Source organism: Plenodomus lingam (assembly GCF_022343315.1).
Source record: "Plenodomus lingam strain CAN1 chromosome Unknown contig_21, whole genome shotgun sequence".
Taxonomy (NCBI): domain Eukaryota; kingdom Fungi; phylum Ascomycota; class Dothideomycetes; order Pleosporales; family Leptosphaeriaceae; genus Plenodomus; species Plenodomus lingam.
The window spans coordinates 1,359,201-1,381,822 of NW_027093938.1; the positions used below are offsets into that span (position 1 = coordinate 1,359,201).

At 53.4% G+C, this 22,622-nt stretch overlaps 5 protein-coding genes across 5 annotated transcripts; 3 read left to right on the top strand and 2 right to left on the bottom strand.

The window, feature by feature from the left end:
- Positions 1 to 37: 37 nt before the first annotated feature.
- IAQ61_005324 (uncharacterized protein) lies at positions 38 to 3,093 on the bottom strand (the record flags this gene model as incomplete). Its single annotated transcript, XM_066096751.1, has 4 exons — positions 38 to 1,134; positions 1,191 to 1,337; positions 1,395 to 2,939; positions 3,003 to 3,093. The coding sequence occupies 4 exons, from the start codon at positions 3,091 to 3,093 to the stop codon at positions 38 to 40; spliced, it is 2,880 nt and encodes a 959-aa protein (XP_065953446.1).
- A 3,411-nt stretch (positions 3,094 to 6,504) lies between these two features.
- Positions 6,505 to 7,440, top strand: IAQ61_005325 (uncharacterized protein; the record flags this gene model as incomplete). Its single annotated transcript, XM_066096752.1, has 3 exons — positions 6,505 to 6,591; positions 6,642 to 6,905; positions 7,215 to 7,440. The coding sequence occupies exons 1-3, from the start codon at positions 6,521 to 6,523 to the stop codon at positions 7,438 to 7,440; spliced, it is 561 nt and encodes a 186-aa protein (XP_065953447.1). The 5' UTR covers positions 6,505 to 6,520.
- Positions 7,441 to 11,221: 3,781 nt separating this feature from the next.
- Positions 11,222 to 14,100, bottom strand: IAQ61_005326 (uncharacterized protein; the record flags this gene model as incomplete). The annotated part of the gene is made up of 4 exons (XM_003837601.2): positions 13,839 to 14,100; positions 13,173 to 13,690; positions 11,886 to 13,080; positions 11,222 to 11,833 (listed from the first exon to the last, which is right to left on the bottom strand). Exons 1-4 carry the CDS (start codon positions 13,989 to 13,991, stop codon positions 11,222 to 11,224), a joined length of 2,478 nt encoding a protein of 825 aa, XP_003837649.1. The 5' UTR covers positions 13,992 to 14,100.
- Positions 14,101 to 14,836: 736 nt separating this feature from the next.
- IAQ61_005327 (uncharacterized protein) lies at positions 14,837 to 15,747 on the top strand (the record flags this gene model as incomplete). Its single annotated transcript, XM_003837600.2, has 6 exons — positions 14,837 to 14,895; positions 14,967 to 15,077; positions 15,154 to 15,170; positions 15,248 to 15,393; positions 15,460 to 15,540; positions 15,616 to 15,747. 6 exons carry the CDS (start codon positions 14,837 to 14,839, stop codon positions 15,745 to 15,747), a joined length of 546 nt encoding a protein of 181 aa, XP_003837648.2.
- Positions 15,748 to 16,499: 752 nt separating this feature from the next.
- On the top strand, positions 16,500 to 22,341 carry IAQ61_005328 (uncharacterized protein; the record flags this gene model as incomplete). The annotated part of the gene is made up of 3 exons (XM_003837599.2): positions 16,500 to 16,644; positions 16,987 to 21,910; positions 22,037 to 22,341. The coding sequence occupies 3 exons, from the start codon at positions 16,500 to 16,502 to the stop codon at positions 22,314 to 22,316; spliced, it is 5,349 nt and encodes a 1,782-aa protein (XP_003837647.2). The 3' UTR covers positions 22,317 to 22,341.
- Positions 22,342 to 22,622: the final 281 nt, after the last annotated feature.

Consider the following 22,622-nt stretch of genomic DNA (forward strand, 5'->3'; position numbering starts at 1 on the left):
ACATCATCATTGCCGTCCTCCCCCCTCCTCGCTTCTCTCATGTGCTATACACAGGCGCTTTGATCAGAACACTCTTGCCGCGAATCTGCACAGCAACGCCCACAGCCATACGAACGCGAGGCGCTGGCATCTCCTCCTTGCTTCCACCCGCGCTACCCGGCCGGTTCTGCGTGAGGCTTTGCTGGCTACCCCCTTGGCCAAGCGACGAGTCACGTTTGCCCAGGCTGGCAGGTTTTTTCGAGGCAACAAAGCTAAACATGCCACGCTTCTTGTCCTCCTTTGGCTGTGTCATTTGATCCTGCTCGGCGAGGGAGACACCGTCATCAATCTTGGACGCGACACTCCTCAAAGAAGCTCGGTCAGCCTCATCCAGCTCGACGATAGGCGCTGTCAACGCGGGGATCCCAGACTCCATCTTCATCAACTCAGCCACGATGCCGTGTCCAGGCGGAAAGTATTCGATATGGACCTCTCGACTTTCCAGGGGTAAATGTTGGGCGATACTGACGGCCAGCTCAACGATCATCGGCACTCCTCCTGCTAGGTCAGCAGGCGCCGGCTCGTTGAGGTGCAGCTGTAGAGATGCGATGAGCTTCTCATTCAAGGTGTTTGTCAGTTGTTGCCGATGTGCCTCGGCTTGGGGTGCTCTCAGTGTGTCAGCAAGCCCTTCGAGCGTCGCTAACCGCCAGTTGATAATCTTGGCGGCAAGCGACTCTTCGTCCTCCACGCTATGGCAAGGTGGTGCGAACCTGCGAATGTTGGAGACGATAGACTGCAATTGTGACGAAAAGCCAGGTTCCAGATCAGGATGAAAGTACCTGTCGAACAAATTCTCTACTAGCCAGTGGGAAATGAACGCCCGACCGACTGCAGTCATTTCTTGTTTGCCAGTCTCCACCGCCGTCTTGTTGACGGCTACCTGCAACCAGGGAGGTATCGACCGCCAGTCCTTGCGGATAGAGAAGGAGAGTTGCGCTATAAGCCCGTCCAGTCTACTGAACCGAGTGGCATACTCACTGTCATCCCACGATGTGCGCGACAGAGACAATCGTTGGTTGGCAAGCGTGTTTTGAAGCTGATGGACCTGTGACTGCTGTTCGAAGAAATATCGCTTGACCTTTTGATACTTTTCGCCTGTAACCGTTTTATTAGCCACTGTCCTTGTACACTCCCAGTCCAGTCCGACTCACGCAGCACATCGTGCTCCTTCATCATCTTCTCAATCTCCTCCTCCGTCATATCACCGATAGACGTTCGTGGTGGAGGCGTCGCTCGACCCACTTCTCCCTGTCCTTGCTGGCCTTGCTTCTCCCCTCGATAGGGCTGTCCTTGTGAAGCTGTGGGTACGACGTTAGCGTCGAACGATGCGAGGCCCGGCGATACAGGCGGCTGACCGAGATGCTGACCTTGAGCCAAGGGTTGTTGAAGGAGCAAAGACTCTCGCGAAGGCGCACCTGGCGTGCCGCCATCGTTGACCTTTCTCATCGTGTTCCTGTTGCTGCTCTGGCCCTTGGAAGCCATGTTATCCTGCTGCGGGGGTGTTATGTTGTGCGCGTGGGGCTCCGACGTGTACGGTGGCGGATTTTGTGCGTCGTGAGGCTGGTGTGACTGGGGTTGGAGGGGTGACGGTGGGGCGAACGGTTGACTCGAAGACGGTGGTCTAAGCTGCTGGGACTGCTGTGCGTCGATCTGCTGACTCTGCTGAAGGCTCAAAGGAGCCTGACGATTCACCTGTGGATGTAGTGTTTCGTTCTGATGTTGCGACGGTGGACGGACAGTCTGAGGCTGCTGTTGCGGATGGTCTTGACCCTGACGAGATTGTGGTTGTGCGACAAGCTGCGACTGCTGCTGCTGTTGGTAGTGTAGACTTTGTTGTGCGTGATCTAGCGCCAACTGTCCGTGTACCTGGGGAGGCACTTGCTGGTGCTGATATGCGTAATAGTCTTGTTGGGATTGTGACAGTTGCTGGGAGGGGTCTGGACCTTGACCGCTGTGCCCATGAAGCTGCGCGTTCTGGAGCAGAGGACTTGGCACGCTCTGGGGATTGAAGGCCTGGTATTCCTGCGTGGTTGAGGGATGCTGCACAGGCGGCTGGTAACCCTGGTACTGTTGTGGTGGCTGCTGCTGCTGCTGCTGCTGCTGCTGAAGATGATATTGCACGTCTTTGGGTGGCACCTGAGGGTTTATACGGCCGTCTTGCTGTTGCAGGAATGGATCGAGGTCGTGCTCGTCGTGCTCGTCGGACGTGGAGAGAAGCGGACTGGACGACTGTCGCTGATGCCACTGTTGCACCCCTTGGAGACGAAGGTGGTCCTCTTGCGATGATGGGTAGTCTGGCGCTCTGAGCTCGCTGGTCCTGACCGACTTGCTTCGCGCCACGCCGTTTTTCTGCGCCTGCTTCGCTGCGTCGTCCTTCTTGTGGCCTCGCACGCCGGCTGCAATGCGGCTGCTGAGCGACTGCTTCTTGGGCTCAGGCGTGTGGCCTGCAGAGGATAAGGATGTCGAAGGAGGCTGGTAGGATCTACGGTGGGCTGTGTCGGAGCCTTCGCCTGACTGAGAAGGGCCGGCTGGCTGCTGATGGTTTGACGGTGCGTGGTGGCCGAGGGGTAGATGTGCGCTGAGCCGGTGGGTCTGGCTGGCTGTTCTCTGCAGATACTGTTGCTGCTGTTGTTGTTGCTGTTGTTGTTGCTGTTGTTGTTGTTGCTGCTGCTGCTGCTGTTGCTGCTGCTCACTGTACTGGCCCTGTGAGCCACCTGGAGGCACCTGTTGCTGTTGCTGCGGCTGCGGCTGCTGCTGATGATGATGATGATGAAGAAGATGAAGATGATGCGGCTGCGGCTGTTGTTGCTGTTGCTGCGCAGAGGCCTGCTGCTGCTGCTGCTGCTGTGGTAGTGGTTGACCGTCCGTGAGCTGGAATCGCGGCGCTCCGACGTCGTTCACTGCCAGCGCTTGCTCGTCAGCCACGGCATCAGCTATTAAACCCCCAACCCCACCAGCCTTACCAGAGGCCACGGGCGATGGCTGTCCTGACGGGCTGCTGTCGACGGAATTGTGCGACCGGTTCGACTTGGACCATGGGAACTTCTGAGGCATGGCAGTGTTGGCAACGTAAATGCTCCGTCGTGCCTGTGGATCGATGAGGGCGGGGGCGGAGTAGTTAACTCAGGTGGATGATGGCCTCAGCTAATAATAACGCGACAGGGCAGCGATCGACCTGCCCGGCGATTCAGTGGCCCCCTCCACCAAAAAAAAAAGGCACATTCATGTACCCGCAGAAGACGATATGGCATCTGCTTTAGACACATCCGTACGACCAATCAATCCTGGACAGTTTACCCTGTAACGCTACAGCTGTAGCGCAAAAGATGGAAACCAGTTCTCCGACTACCTACCTACGGTATAACCAAGTGCACGCAGAGTGTATGCAACCAGCAGGTGTGTTGCAAAGGAAGCCGTGGTACCACTCAATGGGCTGGGCCAGTACCATACATAGTAGTACGCTTTACCGGTAACTACAGGTAGGCAAACAGGTGTAGGCTTGCCTTTTTGGTCGCTCGGTTGAGCAGGGAAGCTTGGTAGGTACCATAACCTGTGCCTGGCGGAAGCTTGGTGTCATCAGCACAGTACAAGTATGATTTCGCAATAGCTAGGAAAGAAATGGGCCGCTTTGTTTTAACTCGCAAACGGATTGTTCGTTACGGACAGTGGACCCATCGCCAACATCACTGAAACAGTGTGTAGGTATGATTTAATATGAAGTTTTTGTAAAATGGTACTTATAGGTACCGGTACAGTCTGACACAATATATACTTTACCTACTGCCAGTACAGCTGCACTTCTTCGCAGTAATACATGCACGATGATTAGGCTTTGTCGTTCTTAAATTAAACTCATACGGTATTCCTTGTCTCCCCCGTAAACCTTTTTAACTGCGACGGCCACGCATGGTACGAGGACAGTATTCCAATAGGGGAGCCATGCGGTACGTCTAACATGGTGAGCTGGGACGATCAGCGTCACACCAGATTTTTCAAAATTTCCATCATGTCATGCTGCTTTGGCCTAACTTTACTGTAGGTAGAATCTAATGCCGGTATACCATACCTCATGTTGTTCATTTAAAGTTTGGCTGCCAAAGTAACGTTGGAGGGGGCGATCTTCGCAGCGACGCCGTGGATGCGCAACACGCTTTAGTCCCTTTGAGGCCTCTAATTTTACTAGATGCTAATCTTGGCAGCGTTACATTGGGCTTATGCCTGGGAGATGCAATGCATATCATAGATAGGTGTGAAGTCGGTGGTTGCCCCTTGTATACATACAATCGGTTTCTAAGTACCACAAACGCTTGACCGCTCTGCCCTCGGACGCTCCGGTGAACATGTTAGTAGTCAAGACGGTGCATCTTCGATGGATTACACGCACCTTTCTGCTGATTTGGCCGCAGTGGGAGTCGCTAGACACTATGGCCTAACACTCTGGCAGAGCCGGAAGCCCGCCAAAAGCGACGTCCAATGAATAAAGTGGATTCATGCTGACTTTGAGACAATGAAACTGGCTTCTTCCGAAGTCTGAGTCTGATCACTGATCACTGATCATCATAGTCATCATGAATGGTGGGCCTTTTCGTCGATCAACAAGAGGTCGGCTGTCATACGGAAAACAGCAACATGTGGAGTCCACCGCTGTGCCCTCTATGCAAAACATACCACGCACACTACATTGTCCTGTGCTAAATACGGGTCTTTTGACAGATACAAGCCAGTATTCTTTGCAAGTTTTGACTTCAACATCTCGTCTACTGAACTCCTACGATCGACCATTGAGCAGTTGATTGCGTCCGTTGTAGATTAACCCCATCCACCACGTATACGGTCGCTCGATCGAGGATGATTTTGTACGGACCGAAGCCTAATGGGTACTATTACGTAATAAATCTGGCCTTTGCCTATTACCGGTACCGTTGTTCACAAGCCCTTGTGTGCCATCGTATGAGATCTCTTACCCTCACTGCTCTGACACTCCCTATCTAGTATAAAATCTTACCCCATTTTTCATCACTGATTGTCCTCATCACTCACTCCTGCATGTATTGTAATATCTATCAATCCTATTAAGATCGCCAATATATAAACTGCTGTAGGCTTGGTTCTCCTCTGCCTTTCCAGTGCTTCCACTGCTCAAGCCAAGCCAGAATCTGTGTGTTTCATCTATACCTTGTAGACATGGAGGACTAACCTGCTTAGCTATGCCAACTAACCAATTCTGGGCCTGGTGTTTGTGTTGAATACTCTGTCCATACCACGGATCAATCTGGAGGCATATCACACCCCTGCATGAGTGTTAATGTATCTTATCAACTTACTGCATACAACATCATGCTAATAGAATCGGAACCATACTTGTAAAGAGACAGACCATAAATTTGATCCCCCAACGAGTCCAGGAAGAGATAGTGAAGCCATGTGTTACTAGAATACTATACCATACGTATCATGGAGCCTGGCAAACTCTATGTGAACCCAGATGTCGGGACTGCTCAAGTCTGGTCAAGGTGGCTACTACATATTGAGCAGACTTATGGGTGAGCATAACCACCTATGTGGCCGCTCAATCAAGTAGGGGAGCTTTCTGCAGGCCGATTCTTGATGAGATCTATTGGGTATATACCCTTGTCCTACTCTCCGCCAGGAGGCACAATTCAGCAATCATTCTCCTTACTCTCTCCTAGACCTGATAATCCTTGAAGATTGCCAATATGAAAACAGTTGTAGGCCTGATAGTTCTCTGCCTCTCTAGCGCTTGCGTTGCCCAGGAAACATGTTCTGTGTTTTTATCTACACCATACCTTACAGACATGGAGGACTGACAGAGTCTAGGAATGTTCCAAAGACGGAGGATTTAGTGGGCGGGGTACTTGTGCTCAATTCGCGATGACTGGTATGGAATTGCATACTCCCATGATATATGAGTGCGTGAAGGTTAGTATCCACTGCATCTGTGCATGCAACCTCATGCTAATAAATTTAGGGTTACGCGTGTACGGAGTAAAAAGGACAAGAATCAATGTTATGATCTTTCATACACAAAAAAAACCTGCCAAATGCACCTAGTAAGCCTACTGGTACTATATCGTCAAGACTGGTGAGCTCTAATTTAAGCTAGGACCGTTTAAGCTCGGCTTGGGCATTGGCTACGATGCTTCAGACGGGTGTCAAGTTAGATATTGATATCAAAATCTCCTCACCAAACGCCCCATGATCAATTGTTTAGCAGTGTTACCTGTTTTAGATACGCTTGTTTCAGAACAAGCCTAAACACCTTATATTTGTTAGCCTTATGCGTGCACATGTCCTCGTGTTTGACCCATTTAATTGGGCAAGGGGCTGGGTCCGGGCCGATATCTGTCAAAATATATTACGTGCCCAGTATCCGACCATGCTATGCTGGTGGGCACAATTCAACAATCGTTCTCACTCACTCCTACACCTATCAATTCTTCAAAGTTCAAACATCGCCAACATGAAGACGTTTGCAGGCCTGATTCTTCTCTGCCTCTCTAGCGCTTGCCTTGCTCAGGAAATATCGATTGTGTGTTCATCCATACTATACATTATAGACATAGACAACTGACAGAATTTAGTTCTGCCGGTCTGATCCAATGGGGTACCCTGGCTATTGTGCTAAGGTCGATAAGAAATATCCAGACCGAGAGGCAATATGGCAGTGCATGGAGGTTAGTATTCATTGTTTACATGTACATGCAGGATAACGCTAATGAAATCAGGAGCACAAGTGTACAAAAACAGGCAATCCATGTGAACTCCCTCCAGGCGAAGCACACGATCCGGCTACATGCCACTAGAATGCTATATCGTGGCGTCTGGCAGGGTCCGAGTGGTCCAAGGTATCAGAACTGTTCAAGACTTGTTGAGACATTAATTGCGATGCCTGGGGCGTGTATCGAGAGGGATTGGATTGCAGTGTCGTGAGGCTGTGCGACTTGGCCAGGTTCATTGTAATTGTCTACCATGTTGATACAGCATCACCACAATGCAACAACGTCTTTACCATATATCTCTTGGGAGACCCCATCTTCTCGTTGTTATCAGCGATTCGTCTTGCTGCTGCACCTACCAAAGTCGTAGGAAAAGGGCAGCGTGTTTTAAATTATTACACCTATGACCAGGACTCTGGGCAATCCTACCTGATGCAGCCCAAACGAAAGATACTTCAGTGGAGCAATTGAATACAAACGGTTGTTTCTGTGGACTATGGCCAAGGTTACTCTTCGAGGAAGTGTTGCAGCAGAACCTGTACCTGTGAATTCATCATCATCCCATCAGATAATCATCGTATCCACTACCACACCCGCTGACCCTAATCCTCTCACCCTCATTCTGCAAATCAAAAAACTCGCCATCTCAAAGTTCAGCACATGAGTCTGCCTCTCCAATACTGGTTTTCATTACCCATCATATGGTAACGTAACATTGCTATAGGTACCATACAATACCATATCACACCACACTCTACGCCTGCGCAAAAGCTGAGACCGTTGTACCCATCAAACCTTCCTCCGGAAACAAGAATCCATAGCGATAGACAGCGTCCCGCAACTAGCGTGATAATATGCACTAAGCAAGCGCTTCAGCAATATCGTTTCTGTTCTTGCATAGTACAGTATGGCATGGTACCGTTTGGTATGGATCATGATGGGTACCGTACATAACCTATCGGCCCGCACAAACCTGCTGCGCAAAACCAATCGACTACGGTAAACGACAACAGTGATCCTGCTTCTCCCCTAAACGTTACCGGATAAACTAGCCTGACTACCGTGTAGTCTGTATGCTGAGGTTCCCGTCCAATGCCGAGCATGCCGCACGCCCCCACTCCAAGTCTGAAGAGGCCCGGTACGGGAGCTTAGCTCATCGGTGGGTAGAGTTCTCTATCGGGTTGTGTGGGAGCTATGGTGGGCTGTTTTGAGGAGCGCTAAAGTGTAATGGGGCGGCTGTACTGTATTGCGGAAGTTATTGTGGATGTTGTGGTGATGACGTATAGTACCGGTAAGTGTATGGTACTTTACATACGACAGCCCACAGGCCACATGGAAACATTCCGTGCGGATGCTGTGTTCTGTAAACTTTCCTGTTTCATATACCGGTACATTGATGACATCATCACCCCATCCACATCAGCTTCACCATCTTCATCTCTACCAAGCCCCATCTACACCACCCCAGACCCTTCAGCAACACTACCCACACATCTCAGCTTCACCAGCACAAAACTAGCTACAATCTTTATTCCCGCCAGCCGTGTTTAGCACCTGTCGCTGCTAAGGGTTCTCGTGCCCTCAGTTGTATATGGCATATATGCGGCGGAGGTTCCGGAATGGGTATGTGTGTTTCAAGTATACCTTCCGTACGGAGTATAGGCATGGAGAGCTAACACGAGGTACAGTGGTAGTCTAGTAGAAGTAGTGAGTCGCTGACTGACAAATCCAAATCTTAGGGCAGTTTGCCAAGGAAAATAGCGGTAGTACCGTAGGCGCGAGACATGGTTCTGGCATCCAATACTAGTTCGCATACATCTTCTCCTCTGCCTGCTTGTGTACCGTACGGCGTGGTGTTTTGTATAAGAAAAATGATGTCAAGTCCTGCCATTTGCAGCATCTATATCCATCCGTTTCCCCTGCCGCAAACCCCCGTTCCCAACCTGCCCTGCCCTGCCCTGTCCATGGCGAGACACACCCTGAATAAACGCACGACTGACTCGTATCCAGGCCTCTTTCCTCAAACACCAAGCGGCCGACCGTGATGAGGGAACTCACACGAGTGGCAAGCCAAGACGCCTGCGCCCCTGTACATCTGATCTCTACCAACGAGTTCTTGGTTTGCTGTACTGTGTGTTATTTCAGGCTAACCGTGTAGATGCTTGATTGCGCAGGGGCATTAATGGTCGGGCCGGTGGTGTACGGAGACGCTGGTGGGTGTATACAAATTGCTGCCATTTCGTGCTGTTGATACTTGGATACGGGATCGATTGACAGCTTTTCTCTCAGACATACCTACTTAACTCGTATCCATCCTTTCAAACACCACCACCACCACCATGAAACTATCCACAACCTCCATCATCCTCTGCCTTTCCAGCGCCTGCGCCGCCGGCGTAGTAGCCCCTCGTGCTGGCGCAATACCTGACGTCGTATGTTTATCCACTCGTCCACTCCACCTCTCCACACAGCCAGCTAACCCACTCCAGCACTGCACCCATAGGTCTGGCACCCCCGGTTGGTGTGCACAGGGAACTCAAAGATGGCAGTGCGATTCAGTTAGTAACCCCCTCCACCCGCGTACACTGTATATACGACATCGTAATTACATGACCTACGCGCAAAAACCATACTGACCATGCCCGTACCAGCAAAAATCCTGTTCGAAGACGTATAACCCGTGTTCTCGTCCCGCGGCTGGGAGTAATCGGGCTTCGTGCACTTAGGTCATCTTTCCAGGGAGGAAAGATTTCTTTCTCAAGTTTCTTTGCTCGTTTGTGCGGTGTCATGAATGCCTTGGTCACGTGTGACTCTTGATAGCTCCCATTCTTCTAAGACTAGGACAATATAATCACATTACACACTGCATTTGGGCCCTCCTCATCGTCGGATACTGCAGTCCGTTCAGAGAACCGAGGTGTTTGGCTGAGCGGCTGTAATACGGCGGCTTAGCAGACTGTGTTGTACATGTTTAGGTGCATACATACATACTAGCACATACATGTCCTGTTTTTTTTTTGTGGAATCATCTAGTGACTTTGTCTGCGCGTTTTTGCAGCCTGAAAGGTTGAAAGGGATGTGTTTTCTCTTTCTCTTGTCTTCCCAGCCCATCCCTCACAGTCCTCAAAACCCATCCTCATCCCCCTCCCAACACCTCCCCCACCACCAGCCCAACTCGCACAAAAACCCCAGCCTACACCTCCCTCCCACCTGCCCCATGAAAACAAACCCTCGGAAAATAGGAAATTTTCACATGGCGGCGCGGCCTCCCCCGGGCCTCCGGACTTTTTGTCCAGACCCCTTTTTTCAGTCGGGGCTCCACTCCACGCCCCACCCCACGGTGGTGCCGTGGCCGTATTAAGGCCGGTTTTGGGAGGGGTGGAATGATGGGCTTGGGGTAAGAGGTGACAGGTGGGAGGTGGAAGTCAGACAGTGTGCTTCCAGACTCTTCACATCTGTTTCTCACTTACCTACTTACTTCCCGGTATCTATCCATCTGACCAACAACCAACAAACTCCCATGTTGACGACACATTCATGGCTATCGTCCTGCCCTGAATAGTCAAGGTTGGGTGGGAGATTGCCAGCGTACAAGATACTCAAGTTCATACGGGACAGCAAAAGTAAAAGAACTGCTCAATCCACTCAACCATCCACCCATCATTCACATAATCTTCCATCCAACTCTCCCCCAGGACCCCCACCCAAATCCCCATAGAACCAAGCTCACGATGCCAGAAAAACATTACACATCACCACATCACCAACATCACCAACATCACAGCACACTAGAAAACGCATCCCCAAACACTCAACAGCAAACACACATGTATTAGCGCATCTCTCCACGCTTCGGACCTCTATCCATCAAGCCAGCCACGATATCTCTAAAACATCATCTACCCCACTGAGCTCGACAGAGGAAAATCTCGAAGCTCGCGTGGGACAGAAAGTAAAACTCGCAAAAGGAAAATAGAGACAAGTCAGCAAATAAACAAAAACACATTCTTGTTTGCTAGACTCTTGCCGCCCCAGATAGCTAGCGGACATTGGTGCTTGCTTCGGCAAAAATATTTGATGAAGCAGGCAGTCGTGTCGCGCTGATGCAAGGGGGAGGCACAGGGGATGATGGACACGAGTACTGGTAGGACAGTCTCTCGTCGAGTGCGGGTAAGATAGTCTTGTCGAGTACCGTAGACACCGTCTCGCCGATTCCAAGTAGTCTTGCAAACCAAAGTAAAACAGCAAAATATTAAGGGTGAGAACACCTTTGACAACAGCAGACAGGCCACATGCAGCCACAGCCACGGTCGGAATCATCGTCGTAGGTCATGTAATCAAAGTCAAGATAGATCAGTGATGAATGCCATGTCCAACGGCGAGACCTTTCATGCGTTAACCTATGCACTCGCAACGACACCCCAAATTCTAATCACCACAGCTTCTCAAATACGCTCCAATCGAACCGACGGCTTACCCGAAGCATTAATCACCTCAGAAGTATGATAGGAGAAGATCGAGACGTCAACAACCTGGCCAAGCTTGTAGCCAATGCCCGGCATACGACCACAGCGCACAAAGCCAAAGTCGTTGAGAAACTTGGTCTGCCACTCGAAATCCTCTCCACTCTCGTGGTGTACATTGAGGAGAATGGTCTTGATGACCCTCCCATGGCCTGTCTTGAGGTACTCGGAATCGTTCCTGTAGTCGTAGCCTTCACGCGGCTTGTACGTCGTGTCGGTAATCTCCAGGAGCTTGTCAAGCAGGCACTTGGCTATGCGCTTCTGAACAAAGCCAGGGTGGACGTAGAGCTCCATGTCGAAGGTGAAACGGAACATGCTGGACTGGTCGACAAAGTCGTCTAGACTAATGAACCCGACAATCTTTTCGCTAACGTGTCCAGCAGGATCGTGAGCCTGTTGGCCTTTGACGATGGCAACCAGGAAGGGTAGGCCAGCCCTAGTGACATCGTCAACGCGACGGCGAATTTGATCCTCTCTACGCCCATCGAATTCGTTGGCGAAGATGGTCCTCTCGACATAGTAATTGTATATTTCCTGCAAAATGTCAGCCTATTAATCGTATGCAGACGAGCAAAGGAAGACTCACAGCAATGCCTCGAACATCAGCGGGCTGAACGGGGCGAAAGTAGACATTCATCATTGGATCGATGCCCCTACTCACCACTGGAGGCCCCAAATCCTCCGACTCAGGCACCGGACGACTGCGCTTTACCATGGTCCTGTTGTACCTGGCCTTGCGTCTCGCAAAAATCGCCGTAAGCTTGTCCTCGACGCAAGCTAACTTGGTCTCTATAATCGGATTCTCCTCGTCAAACATATTCATCTTGGCTTCGGGCATGGCCAGACTGGTAATAAAACAACTGGATGGGTCCGTGTAGCGTTCCCACCAAGGAGGAGTAGCCGTGATGTCGCAGTCGGGCAGAGCTTCAGGCGCCTTCTTTGGCATGTCTGTCCAGTACTCACGAAGCGTCTTATGCTCAACGCGCGTGTTGATCCATTTACGGGGAACCAGCTCATTGTACTCGTTCGCACCAGCCTCGGTCTTGCCCACGATATACTCGGCCTCAGCTCCACCCACAGTTTTCCTGCCACTGAAAGCGGGCTCTTGAATTGGCATGGGCCGGTAGAAGTCTGGATTGATGTTGATCCACTTGTCAATATGTTCGGTGAAGTGGCGATCAGAGTACCCTTTGCGGTAAGCCCATGTCTCTGGGGCAGGTAGCCAGTCACCCTTCCAGTCTAGCAGCTTCTTGACATCGTAGTCGGCATCCCCGTTACTGTCCGACTTGAAGCCAGTGTCAACAACAACACCGCCATCACTGTCGCTCCCGGGGGAAGCATGCTTCATGTCCCTCGCCTTTGGCCACTGGTATTGCTTGTAGGGCTGCTTAGGTACACGTGCCCAGGGTATTGTGCCAATTCGGCGCGGGGCATTTGGTGGAGAATCTGGTTCGTCCCAACCTCCAAACTCGACCTTTTTCGTCACGTTTGCCTTGGCACAGGCTGCCCGCGATTCCTCAGCTCTCCTGAGCACATTTGCCGTCGAGTAGGGTGCCCACGAATCCTCGGCTTTCTTGGTCGCATTCACCGTCGAGCAGGCTGCCCACGAATGCTTGACGGTCTGAACTGGCGGAACAAAGGTTGGACAAGTGTCCTCTATGGCTTTAACAGGCTGTCGAGGCTTGATAGAGGTCGTCCACTTGGCCGTCTCCACCTTGTCCGAACCCTGCGCTGTAGTAGGCGGAGATGGGGGTGACTTCGAGGGCTGCTTGGTCGCAAGACTATGATGAAGTTAGCCATCCATGCTTGCTCATTCAAATCGCCTCGAGAAGAACGGCAACCAGTGTTCAAGACATGAGACGAAAGTACTTACGAAGACGAGTGAAGCGGGGTATTCTGAGCAGCCTTTGAGTTGTTGGATTCGGAAGCCTCTGCTGAAGCTTTGGCATCCACAGAGTCAACGGTAGCATCTCCTTTCTTCTCTGCTGAGACTGCTGCAGCATTTGCCGTTGCGCCTGCTGCTTCGGCAGCTTTTTGGGCCGCAAGCTCAGCATTGCGGCGGCGCAGGTGTGGTGGAATCGACACGGCGCCCGCCGTGGGTGCTGGCGTACTCATCTTGCTTTGTTTGGCAGGCTTCTTCCTCCTGCGCGACTTGTTCTTGTTCGGTGGGTTGAGATAGGTAGCAGAGTTTGTGTGAGAAGGCAAGTTCAGAAGCGAGAGTTGGGAAGGTACGGATGGCTTAGCGTGGATGGGTGAGCGGGAGGTGGTTGCCCTGTCACGTGTCTGGTGACTCGAGCCTTGGACCTTTTCGAGCCAGCTATTGTGGACGGGTTTGTCAATGGCAGACTCGTCGGCAAAGGGAGCCCACTTGACCTTCTTGCGGCCGTTGGCCTTTGTGTTGTGGGTCAGCTCTGATTGTCCGTGGTATTGTGCACTGTGCGTCAGTGACGAGGTGAGAGGGGGGTTTGTGAAGTACGGAGGTGAGAGAGGCGGGGAACAGTCGGTACAAGTGCGGCTGTTGGCAGGTGAGATTACTTACCGCTGAATGTTCAGGCGATGCCTTGTGTTGCAATGTCATCGTCTCGAGTGTATCCTTTGCTCCCCGTCCAGGACTCGCTCGTGTAGGCTGTAGGATGGACATGGGTGGCGCTGGCATGGAGCTGCGCGCACACAAGTACATGTCTCTGCTCATGATGGCTGCTTCTCTTGTACCATTTGAATGAGGTGGCAAGCCTCGAGAGTGGAAGAGGAGGAAGGTGCAAGTCACGGCAGAAGAGAAAGAAGAAGAAGAAGAAGAAGAAGAAGAAGAAGAAGAAGAAGAAGAAGAAGAAGAAGAAGAAGAAAAAGAAGAAGAAGAACGAGAAGCACAAGAAGAAGCAGGCCTCTCTCTGCAAGGCATCTTATATGGCCAGCACGGAAATGCATGGCACGAGGAGAGAAAACTATGTCACATGGAAATGGCTGCCTGCGAGAGTACGGTGAGGGGTGCAGGTATGCACCTCAACTGGGTTGAGTTCACTGACGGCTTGTGTTGACTGGGGCAGGCGTGCCTGGTCAGTCGGTGTGTTGACGGCAGCAATCATGCGTAGCCGTGGCTTGCTTCTCCGCACAACTCTGCCAGTTTTTTTTTGGTCAAACAGGAGGATAAAGTGTGAATAGAAGTAGCAGTTGGACCCCCTCCCCCCCCCAAAAAAAACAAGGGATGACACTTGGTGGAGATGATGTCCGTATCACTCACTGCGTCGACCATCAGATGATACAGGTCTCCTCTCGGTGTCAAAGCCAACAATCATGTCTCACAAGTCATAGTCTGTCCACGTCTTTCTTCGAATATTGGCCAAAACAGAAAAAAAGTTGGTGTTGACAAGTCGAACGTGTGGTGGTGATGATGATGATGATGATGCATGGCGTTCAGGGAAAGTCTAGCCGAACCTGGGAACTCGGCTAAGTTAGCTCCACAGGGACAAGCGGTGGACAGACGGCTGAGCGCGAAAGAATGTAAGAGCAAACTGCCACAGCACAACAGCCAACACCACAATGCTCTCGATATTGAGGAAAGCGCGCCTCAAGGACAAGGAAATGAGGATCCTGATGCTGTAGGTGTTCATGGATGCATGGGTGTGGGTGTGGGTGTGGTGGTAGTGTTTTGAGCTAAATGGCAGTGTAGAGGACTGGATAATGCAGGGAAGACGACGATAGTAAAGCAGATTATGAACGAGGATGTGAATACCGTCAGTCCTACCTTGGGATTCATCATCAAGACGATTGAATACGATGGGTAGGTGACGTCTGCGCTGTGAGCCTTGAGCCTTGAGCTCACTGGCACACGGGGACAGTTGGCTGACGAGAACAAGATACAAGCTGAACATCTGTACACCCATCCTTTCCCTCTCCCTCGCTTTTCTTTCCTTGCAGCACAAAACGCATGACTTACCAACACTTTCGCAGGGGATGTTGGCGGCCAAAAGACGCTGCGAACCTACTGGAAAAACTACTTTGAAAAGACAGACACGCTCATCTGGGTGGTGGATGCAACGGACCGCGAGCGCATCGAGGATTGTCGACAGGAGCTGGCAGGCCTGCTGCAAGAAGAGGTGTGTGCTGCTGGATGAGTCGCGATGAAAGATGGGGGCCACGCAGGCTGATAGTGACGACTGCAGCGACTCTCGGGCGCCAGCCTGCTTGTCTTCAAGAACAAGAGCGATGTCCCTGGCGCCATGACGGAAGACGAAGTCCGCGAGGTGGGTGACTAAGCGCACAATGTTGGCGCTGTTTCAGCCAATGGGAATCGCTAATCAATGTCTGGCTTTCCCTAGGCTCTCCGGCTGCAAGCCATCACGACACACAAGTGGCACATCATGCCGTGCAGCGCCATTACAGGCATGAATCTGCGCCAAGGGTTGGAGTGGGTGGTGCAGGACGCCAAAGCCCGCCTGTTCTTGTACTGATTGTCGATTGTGTCGAGGACTGTCATGGGTTGTGTGTGAGGGAGAAAGAGAGAGGGAGAGAGAGACAGACAGAGAGAGAGAGAGAGAGAGTGTGTGTGTGTATATGCATTGCAAATAAATCACCTGGTGGTACCGGTACATGCATGGGCTTGACAACAAGGGTTGGGTCGAGACGTGGACATGGAAAGTATGTACCATAGTATATGTAGAGTAGTACTGTGTAGTGGACCTGTGGAACGAAATTGTGGAGCTTTTGCTGCTTGTCAGCGATGGGGAGGGGGCAAAACATAAACAAAAACACCATTGACTCGGCTTTGCCATTCTCTGCCTACCTCTCGACTCCCCCCCCCACCCCATCTTCCATTCCATGACGCTCGTTGGCAGCCCCTCCATTCGCCTGCACCTCTCTTTCCGGTCTACGCCACGCTTCAGGGCACACACGCCCACACACGCACACTCGCACGCACACCAGAACACACACAGACACAGACACACCACATCTGAAACACATCTCCTCGCTTTCTTGGAACCGGGCACGTAGCGCCCCGACCATGACCAGGGAATGAGGTAGCCAAGCAGGAAAATAACCCCCCCCCCATTTCTTTCTCGACCTTTTCCAGACGTCCGGCCTTGGGTAGGGCGACCACCAGTCCGGGATTTGCATTTTGGCCTTGCCGAGCAGCCTCAGCCCTTCCTTTTGCGCCCGCCGCCCGCCCTTCCTTGTCTCCCAGCACCGACTCCCCGAGGCCATCATGTCCGACGACTTGGATCCTTCCGAGTTTGTCCAGCGCATCCGCCAGCTGGGCGAGCAGCGGGACCAGCAGGATGCTGAACGGGTGAAGAAACTGGAGGAGGAGTTGATCCAGGGCCGTAGCGAGAGACTGGCTCGCCGAGCAGGTGCGTTGAATCATAGCGGTGGTCGTGGTCGTGGTGGCGGCAGTCATGGTCGCGGTGGTGGTGGTGGTGGTGTTGGTGTTTGCTGATGTTGATTTTTGATGTTGTCGATGATGATATGGGCAACTTGGTCCACTGTTCCCACTCTACCTGCTACATGCATGCCTGCCTACCTATCTTCCATGACATGTTGTATGCAAGGTACTGTGAGTGGCAGACAGTGTGTACACAGAAGATAGTGGTTGCTCGTGAGAGAAGAGAACCACAGAGCCTGCAAACGATCACGACCATCCTTTGCATTCAAGTATTGTATACATCCAACTAACTCGAGTCTACCCACAACAGAAAGAGCGCGCTCCATCTCGCCCGACAAACCGTATACGCCGCAATCCCCTCGCTCCTCACGCGCCCCCACCCCGCGAGACGTGCAGGAAAAGGCTGCCAGCACACCCACACCCTCCATGGCCCCGCCCCGAGAGCCTACTGCTGCTGCTGCCGACGACCTCACATCCTCACCGCCGCCACAACTCGCCCCACACAAGGATGAAACCATCACGACGATCGAGGACATGGAGCCCAAGAAGCCCGTGGCCAGCAGCGCCGCCGCATTGGGTCGCTCAGGCACTCTCTCGTGGAAACAGAGACCACAGTCTGGCAGCATTCGTCGCCCGCTGTCCATGTCGCCCACTCGGCCAGACCGGAGCTCGGGTTCTGCGTCTGGCTTTGCCTCTGCCTCTGCTGCTGAGCCTGCTTCGCCTGAACGGCCCATCTCGCGCGGTTCTGTAGCTGCTTCGCCTGAACGCCCCATGTCGCGCAGCTCCGTAGCCGCCTCTCCCGAACGCCCCATCTCTCGCGGCTCCATTGCTGCCTCGCTCTCCGCCAAAGACGCTTCCTACTTCCGCCAGACAGCCGACCGTGGCGCTGGTTCTGCGGCGTACAGGAAGAGCCAGGAGGAAAGTGCATCCGACGCCGGCTCCATGACAGGAACAGGCAGGCGAGCACTGCCGGGCATGTCACGGGACCGCGATTCCACGCGCGAGCCTGACGTCAGCAGCCCGCCTCCTGAGAGCGCCCGTTCGAGTTCGCCGGGCTCGCGTGGGGGCTCTGCGCGGGAGAGCACTGTGCTGAGCAACCGCTTCTCCACCAACACCTCCATATCTGCTGGCGATGTCGAGCCGGTCACGAAGAGAGGCTCAGCCCTGCCCCTGCTCGACTCGCAGAAGTTTGCTCCGCCATCGGAAGCGGGCTCCATGCCAGACGAGGCAGACAACTCGCGTGCGACGCGTGGAATGGCCATGTCGCCGACGCAAGGGAGGATCTCGCCAGAGCGTGAGCGCTCCACTTCCCCCACCAAGGGCATGGGAGGTTTTGTGCAGAGTGCCATGCTCAAGCGCAGCGACAGCGTCAGCAAGCGTTGGAGCACGGCAACACCTCCAGGCTTGACCAGACAAAACTCGACAATGAGCAACCGCGGGAGTGCAATGGCAGGATACGGCTCACTGTCCAAGGCGGACAAGCCAACGCTGAGCAGAGACAACTCCATCGAACCCTCGTCGCGTCCTACCTCGAGCCACAGCAACGCTACCGTCACCCGGCCTGGCACGCGTGACGAAGATCGCGCGCCTCGAGAATTCGTCAAGCCTGCGCTGCCCGCCCATAGCCACAGCCGAAGCAAATCCGTAGCGTCGACCTTCAGCGAAAAGGACCAACCGCAAGACGACACCTCTCCTCCCAGTCCCTCCAAGCGCTGGAGCCCGACAAAATCGAGCTGGCTCGAGAGCGCCCTCAGCAAGCCAGATTCGCCCAAGTTGAAGCAGCCACCGCCGCCTGCGCAACCAGCCTGGATGGCGGAGATTAGTCGCATCAAGCAGCAGCGTGGCAGCATAGACATGGGCAGGAGCAGTCCGCTGCAAGGCTCGCCTGGTGACGCCTTGAGCAACAGCCGACCATCTTCGCCAATCAAGGACATACAATTGAAGCCCGTGGGTCTCCGTAGGCCCGACTCGCCAAAGAAGGAGGAGCCTGCGGCTGAGGGGGACAGAACAGTGTTGAGGGAGAGGGCAAAGACGCTGGCAGATCCCTCGGCCACGCTAAGGCCTATGCTACCGCCACCGAAGCCCTCTGACAAAGAGCTGGCCTCTTCTTCGGAAGAGATGGCTTCTCCACGGGAGCAGTTCAAGGCTCAGGCGGACATGCCTGAGACGCAGACGGTTTCATCCCCAAAGACAGACTCGTCTCCATCCTTGCATTCCTCCAAGCCGTCGCTGACCTCGAGGGTCTCGTCGCCATCTCTGTCCGAGAGACCGGTGGCGTCTCGCTTTGCTCAAGATACGGGTCTGGCGATGCCAAAAGCGCGACCTGTCACCCCACCAAAGAACTTCAGAGCAGGTCTCAAGTCACGTCAGCCCGCAGGTGGCGCCCCAAAGACCACCGACGATACGAATGAACTCGCAAACGTCTTTGGCAAGCTCAGGAAGGCGGAGACCAAGAACTACGTTGCGCCAGATCCACTCAAAGACAACATCATGCGAGGCAAGAATGCATTGAATGTCACAGGCGGCCCAAAGCCCTCTGAGCGTCGCGATGAATTTAGAGAGAGTCTCCGGCATAAGAAGTCGGTCATCCTCGAAAAGGCAAAGGAGGAGGGTACGGTTCTGAAGAGGTCGAGCAGCTCGTCCGATATTATGCCCACTCCCGAAGCCATTGCAAAGAGAGGCGTTCTCAACCGCGCCGAGAGTGGACCAAAGGCTTCTGTTCCACCAAAAGAGGAACCTACGCCCGAAGCTCTGGCCAGAAAGAAGAGCCTGCGGACATTGAGCAAGCCTGCAGTGGAAGACAAGTCTGCTCAGCCCGCTCCATTGTTTGCTTCCAAGGCACCAGCCGTGTCGGGCAAACTGGCAGGTCGTTTTGATCCAGGCTTGGCCGGGATGCTTGCACGTGGACCACCTCCCATGGCGACCAAGGGATCTACATCAAGTGCTGATGCAGACACAACTCCCACACGGCCTGCGCAAGAGGAGAAGTCTGGGCCCCCTCCGGAATTGCAACACATGACCAAAGGACGAGCCCGTGGCCCAAAGAGGAGAGCACCCAAGCAGACCGCGGCTGCACCGGAGAGGACGGAAGAGAGAACATCTGCTGCTAGCACAGCAGTGCCGTCGGTGAAGCCTGAGCATGTTCTTCCCAGTTCTGAGCTTTCCAAGACTAACGGACAATCAGAGGAGAGCACAGTGACCAGGACGCCGGCCAGGCAGTCGTCGACTGAGAAGCCAGCCACGCCGGCTAAATCACCCCGAATCGCATCGGGAAACTTTGGGAAAGCAGCAACACCGGAGCTGCCCAAGAAACCAACGTCTAGTGAGCTGGACCGCAGGGTCTCGGGATCTCATGCGTCGGTGAAGAAGTCATCACGTCCAGATTCCATCGGTTCGCCAAAGCTAGGCTCACCGGGCATCCCCAAGAAACCAGCGTCTCTAGAAGTGGACAGAAGGTCGTCTGGCTCTTTTGGCACACCTCAGAAATCTGCAGCACCCAAGACAATAGAGATGACTAAGGCGCCTTCGCCATCACCGTCATCCGCGGTGAACCATTCCCGGTTCTCTCGTCCATTGCCTACCTTGCCCACAAAGTCAGCTGCGGAAAGCCCAAAATCAACACCACTCAAGGAGATTAGTACACCCAACATTGACATCTCACCAGCAAGGAATGTGCCTTCGCCGGAAAAGTCGACGTTCACCTCTGTCAAGAATGCGACATCACTATGGGGACGACAATCGGCTTCTTCATCTCCTGTACCTACACTGACAAAGTCACCCATCAAGTTGCCCACGCGCGCCGACGAGCAAGCCGCTATAGAAGATGCTGGACTCGTAAGATCGCCGGACAACGAACAAAAGCCACTGCCCAAGTTCCCTCCAGTAGAGCCACAGTCGCCTGCTACACCCATGTCTCAGTCTCCAGCTACATCAAAGCCTCTGCCATCGAAGCCAAAGCCCACGGGTCTGGGCTTTAGTCTGGGCAGCTTGGGAAGTTTTGTCGCATCACGATCACGAGAGTCGAGCCCACAGCCGCCTGTAGATTATCCAGCGTCACCACCAACGAGTGCCCACCGACCACAATCGGAGCCATTTACAGCATCCCCACAAGCGGCCAAGCCACAAAAGAACGATGGCATGTTTGCAGAGTTCTTCGATGAGTCTCCCGTCACGAACGGACAGCTTCCCGACAACATCGATACTGTGCAAGTGTTGAAGTCGCCGCCGTTTAGTCTGGGACCCGCAAGCAAGATCCGCACTCTGCGCAAACAGATTCAAGAAGTGAACGGAGACGGCAAACTCGCCTCCATTCCTCAACAGGAAGAGCATGTACTATTCCAGGAGTCCATGTACCTCTGCACCCACGTTTATGAAGATGCCAAGGGTGCAAAGCACACGGACGTCTATCTATGGGCAGGAAATGGTGTCCCAGAGCCCAACATTGAAGACGCCCAGCTGTTCGCAAAGAACCACGCCCGCCAGAACCAAGGCAACCTCGTGATACTCCGTCAGGGTCAAGAACCTCCCAACTTCTTCGATGCGCTCGGTGGTATCGTCATCACTCGCCGTGGCACGAACCCTTCCTCGAAACAGTTTGTACTCTGCGGACGTCGCCACCTTGGCCATCTCGCGTTTGACGAAGTCGACTTCTCCCTCAAATCGCTTTGTTCTGCATATCCCTACCTCGTCTCCACTGCCTCTGGCAAAGTGTTCCTGTGGAAGGGCCGCGGCTGCTCTGCCGAAGAGCTCTCGGGGGCACGTCTCATGGGCATGGATCTCGCGCCCACGGGCGACTTTACCGAAATCGACGAAGGCAGCGAACCCTCATCTTTCCTCTCCATATTCTCACCATCGCCCACACCCACCAAGGGTCCCGCGATCCCGCGATCCGCCGACCACTGGCGCTACAAGGCCACGAACGACAAGTACCGCGTCCGCCTGTACAGGATCGAACAGAGCAGTGCCCAGACCGGGGGCTGGGGCTCGGCACTCCAGGTGAGCAGCTCCTTTTTCGCACCGCTGTTGCGGAGGCCGTCGTGGAACGGCGCTGCGATTGCGGCCTCGACGACGACGACGAATTCGAATCATGCTGAACAGAGGCCGCAGACGCCGCTTACACCCAAGTCGCCCGCTGTGAGCATCAAGACGGCGGTCAAGGAGATTATGCCCTTTAGCCAGCGAGATTTGGAGCCAGAGGGCGTGTTTGTCCTGGACGCTTTTTTCGAAATGTACATGTAAGTTTGTCCTCTTGCACTCCAGCTGATCCGCACGCCCACTCTCCTTCTTCCCCCCTCCATTCCCTCCACTACTCGCCCCATTCTATCCAGCCATCCCAAACCCCGCTAACACCAACTCCACAGCATCGTCGGCGCCCTCTCGCGCTCCCAGGCCCCGGCCTTTAGCACCGCCCTCCTCTTCGCCCAGGAATACGCCATGATTGCCGTCTCGGAGGAAGACCGCCCCTTTTTGCCCGTCACCACGGTCGTGCTCGAGGGCGTGCCGCGCGATATGAAGGCCGTGTTTCGCCACTGGGATGATGAGCGGATTCCGGCGGCGGGACTGATGCGGGGGAAGCTGGGACGGGGGAAGAGTTTGCGGATTGTGGGGTTGGAGAGGGCGATTGAGGGGACGAGGGGGTAGGGTGGGGAGTTGAGGTTGAGATGGGTGGGGTGTTTGGTGTGGTATGTGGTTTGGTGCAGTTGAACCCTGGGAGGGCTGGGGGTTTTTTTTTCAATCACGTATTTGAGGTGAATGTATACAATATTCAAATTTGAATTTAAATTTTTTTGACGGTGACGGTGATGGTGATGATAATGGCGATGGCAATGGTGATGAGATGTGGATTAGCTTCATCATTCACAACATGTCTTTTTTATTTATTTCATCTAACATATTAGAAGACTAGTTGGCCAAGAGTCGTCACCACCAGTCAGTCTCTTCACGTCT